The following is a 3,919-nucleotide window of genomic DNA, read 5'->3' on the forward strand; positions in this document are numbered from 1 at the left end:
GAGTGTGAGTGTGTGTGAGTGTCTGAGTGTGTGTGTGAGTGTGTGTGTGAGTGTCTGTGTGTGTGTGAGTGTCTGAGTGTGAGTGTGAGTGTCTGAGTGTGTGTGTGAGTGTCTGAGTGTGAGTGTGTGTGTGTGAGTGTGAGTGTGAGTGTGTGTGTGTGTGTGTGTGTGTGTGTGTGTGTGTGTGTGTGTGTGTGAGAGTGTGTGTGTGTGTGTGTGTCTGTGTGCGTGTGCGTGTGCGTGCGTGCGTATCTGTGTGTGTGTTTCTGTGTGTGTGTGTGTGCGTGTGCGTGTGTGTGCGTGTGTGTGTGCGTGTGTGCATGTGTGTGTGTGAGCTGTCAAGCTCACAAAAGGACAAAAATCTGATCTAAATGTATCTCAAAAAAAAAAAATTCCACTATAATTTAAGTCTTTTGATGCCATATTGTAGCTTTGTGAGCAACAAACCAAAATGTGAAAATTAAAAACATTCTAATTTTAATATAAAATTCTATTTTATTCTAGATTATAGATTCTTCTGTTCTCTGTAACTCTTTTGTTACCATATTACAATATTCTGTAAATATTCTGTTGTGAATGTACACTAATGTTCAAAAGTTTAGGGCCAGTTTTCAAAGAAATTAATATTTTCATTCAGTAAGTATGCATTAAATTGATCAAAAGCGACAGTAAAGACAATTATAATGCCACAAAAGATTTATATCTCAAATAAATGCTGTTCTTTCTGTTCATCTGTGAATCCTGAAAAATAAAATGTATCACGGTTTCCACAAAAATATTGTGCAGCACGACTGTTTTCAACATTGATAATAATCAGAAATGTTTCTTGAGCAGCAAATCAGCATATTATACTGATTTCTGAAGATCATGTGACACTGAAGACTGGAGTAATGATGCTGAAAATACAGCTGCGCATCACAGAAATACATTACATTTTACAATATATTCACATAAAAAACACTTGTTTTAAATTGTAATAATGTTTTGCAGTTTATACTGTATTTTTGATCAAATAAATGCAGTCTTGGTGAGTGGAAGAGACACAAATATAAAAAAAATCTTACCAACCCTAAAATGTTTGAACAGTAGTGTATGTAAATAGGATTCAATATTTCCAAAAAAACGTCATTGTCTAATGTGAAATGTGTGTGTTGTAGGTGATGTCACTGCTGCAGAAAACCCAGCACTCAGTGAAACTCACCATCTGCACCGACTCCGCCTCCCAACCCTCCTCATCCAATCAGATTAGCTCGGGATCAGTCGCTGGAAGCAGCCTTCCGCTGGTTTCTCAGACATCATCAGAGACAGAGCCAATCAGGAGTAAGAGGGGAGGGGGATCTGGGAGTTATTAAAGAAAAATGGAAAGAGTTTGCTGATGAATAAATCAGAAGCTGATCTTTGTCGTCATGGTGATTGTGTGCTGCAGATTCGAGCAGATGCTCCACACCGGCGACTTTGGCGTGTGATCCGGCGACGTGTCCCATCATCCCCGGCTGTGAGACCACTATAGAGATCAGCAAGGGCAGAACAGGACTGGGGCTGAGCATCGTGGGCGGCTGTGACACGCTGCTGGTGAATAAACTCTTGTTTCACACTGAACTGATACAAACTTGTGCACTCGGACACTCTGGAAATTACCTAAATGTGTATCAAAATAAATACAAGCTAATTGTAAACTGAATTCATGATTTTTGATTCAAGTACAAATTAGCTTCCACCATCAATCTTTAATTTTCATGGTCTTCAACTCAAAAAGTTGGGACTCAAAGAAAATCCAGTTGTTGGTTTTTATTGTTAATGAAAAATAAAACTATAAAAAATATTTTAAGTGAAATAATGCTGAAATAAAATTTTAATATTAGACAAAAAAGCAACATTTTTTGATTAGAACATAAATTAGAAATGTTGCCTTGGCAACTAACTGAAATAACACATTTAAGTTGAAGTACTAAAATGACTAAAACTGAAATAAAAATAAATCGTTTTAAAGAAAAAACTAACTAATACAAATGACAAAACACAGGGCAATTGCTAAAACTTTAAATAAAGTTGCTAACTAAATATATTAAAATGAAAATGTAAACTTAAAACCTTATTATGAATATTAATAAAAAACTAAATAGAAATAAAACAATAATAGAAATGACAAAAGTTCAGCAAAATTACTACAATTTAAACTAAAATTTAAATAAAACTGAAAATATAAAAATAAAAGCTAATTCAAAATATTAATAAAAGCTAAATAGAAATAAAAAAACGAATAAAATGGCAAAGGCATATTACACAATTTATAAATCTGAAAATAATTAACTACACTTAATATATTAAACTGAAATATGAAAATATAAAAATAAAAGCTAATTCAAATTTTAATAAAAGTTCCATAGAAATATACAAAACTAATACAAATGACAAAAGCATCGCAAAATGACTAAAACTTAGACTACATTTAAAATAAAACTTAAAATGTGTATTTTATATATATATATATAAAACTAATTCAAAGTCTTAATAAACACTATAATAGTAATATTAAATAATACTAACATAACACTCGCCCTGTCAGCACATCAAAATAATTGTAAAAGATTATTAAATGAAAATTAAGTCAAACTTTTAATTTGACAATTATAAAGTGCAATTTTTACTTAAGTGTGTTAAGAAACATAATCATGAAAGTGTCTTTAAGTCACTTAAGTGACCTTTTATTTCATTAATATTATATGATCTGCCAGTATAGTTTTAAAAAATATATATACTTTTAAAATTTGAAGCACACAACAAGCACACATTCAATACAACTTAGCAACACCTCTTTTTGCCAAGGGTGGAAGAACTGAATCATAAGAGCTGTATTTGTCTGTTCAGGGCACTATAATAATTCACGAGGTGTACGAGGAGGGAGCCACGTCTAAAGACGGCCGTCTGTGGGCAGGAGACCAGATTCTGGAGGTAAAATCTCCACCATCAGACGCTCTTCTGGCTAGTGCTTTGATTTGATGTCAGCCGTTCTCTTTCTCCGTTGTCTCTCTCAGGTGAGCGGTGTAGATCTGCGTGTGGCGACGCACGACGAGGCCATCAATGTTTTGCGGCAGACTCCGCAGCGCGTTCGTCTGGTGGTCTTCAGAGACGAGGGTCCGTATAAGGAGGAGGAGCTGTGGGACTCGCTGAGCGTCGAGCTTCAGAAGAAACCAGGCCACGGCCTCGGACTCAGCATCATCGGGAGAAGGTACTAGAGCACTAGTTAAAGGAACTAGTCAGTAAAGTGTGATTTAAAGGAGACATATTATGCCCGTTTTTACAATATGTAATAAAGTCTCTGGTGTCCCCAGAATGTGTCTGTGAAGTTTCAGCTCAAAATACTCCACAGATCATTTATTATATCATTTTGAAAATGCCTATTTTGAGTGGAAGCAGAAACACGCTGTTTTTCGGGCCTGTCTCTTTAAATGCAAATGAGCTGCTGCTCCCCGCCCCCTTTTCCAGAATAGAGCTGGGCCATTACAGCTCATACCTGCTAAAAACATCTGTTTTGGTTCTGATTATCATGTTAATCGCATTAAAATCATGCATTTTTAAGCATACGAGTTTAAACTTCTGATATACGGTTTATCTGAAGCATCACAAAACCCGTAACCCCTTTTCTTTTATCGGAGTAAGGTCATAAACGGCTTAAGCATAATCCGGTCGACCCAGGTAGTTTTTTGCCTCTTAAATGGTTATGTTTTGATGTCACAACAGGGAAATAAACTGATTTATTAATGAAGTCATGTTTACTTGGACAACTAGATGAGCCCTAGATACAGATCTCCTGTATAGATCTCGTGTCAGACGACCACCGGGACAAAACCACAGGAACCAGATGAGTCCTCTGCACAATGTGACTTTGCTGCAGCCTGAAATTGAACTGCTGGTTTCG

The 3,919-nt window shown here is 35.9% G+C and overlaps 1 protein-coding gene across 1 annotated transcript in view; it reads left to right on the forward strand.

Moving 5' to 3' along the window:
• The window catches only part of LOC107550170 (multiple PDZ domain protein-like), a 77,274-nt gene that overhangs the window by 61,472 nt on the left and 11,883 nt on the right, over nt 1–3,919 (forward strand). The window contains exons 34-37 of the mRNA XM_016231407.1: nt 1,158–1,320; nt 1,427–1,572; nt 2,869–2,952; nt 3,036–3,229. Coding sequence (XP_016086893.1) covers nt 1,158–1,320; nt 1,427–1,572; nt 2,869–2,952; nt 3,036–3,229 — 587 coding nt within the window. The remainder of the gene's footprint in view (nt 1–1,157; nt 1,321–1,426; nt 1,573–2,868; nt 2,953–3,035; nt 3,230–3,919) is intronic.

The sequence above is a fragment of the Sinocyclocheilus grahami genome, unplaced genomic scaffold (genome assembly GCF_001515645.1).
Source record: "Sinocyclocheilus grahami isolate Dianchi unplaced genomic scaffold, SAMN03320097.WGS_v1.1 scaffold390.1, whole genome shotgun sequence".
Lineage (NCBI taxonomy): Eukaryota > Metazoa > Chordata > Actinopteri > Cypriniformes > Cyprinidae > Sinocyclocheilus > Sinocyclocheilus grahami.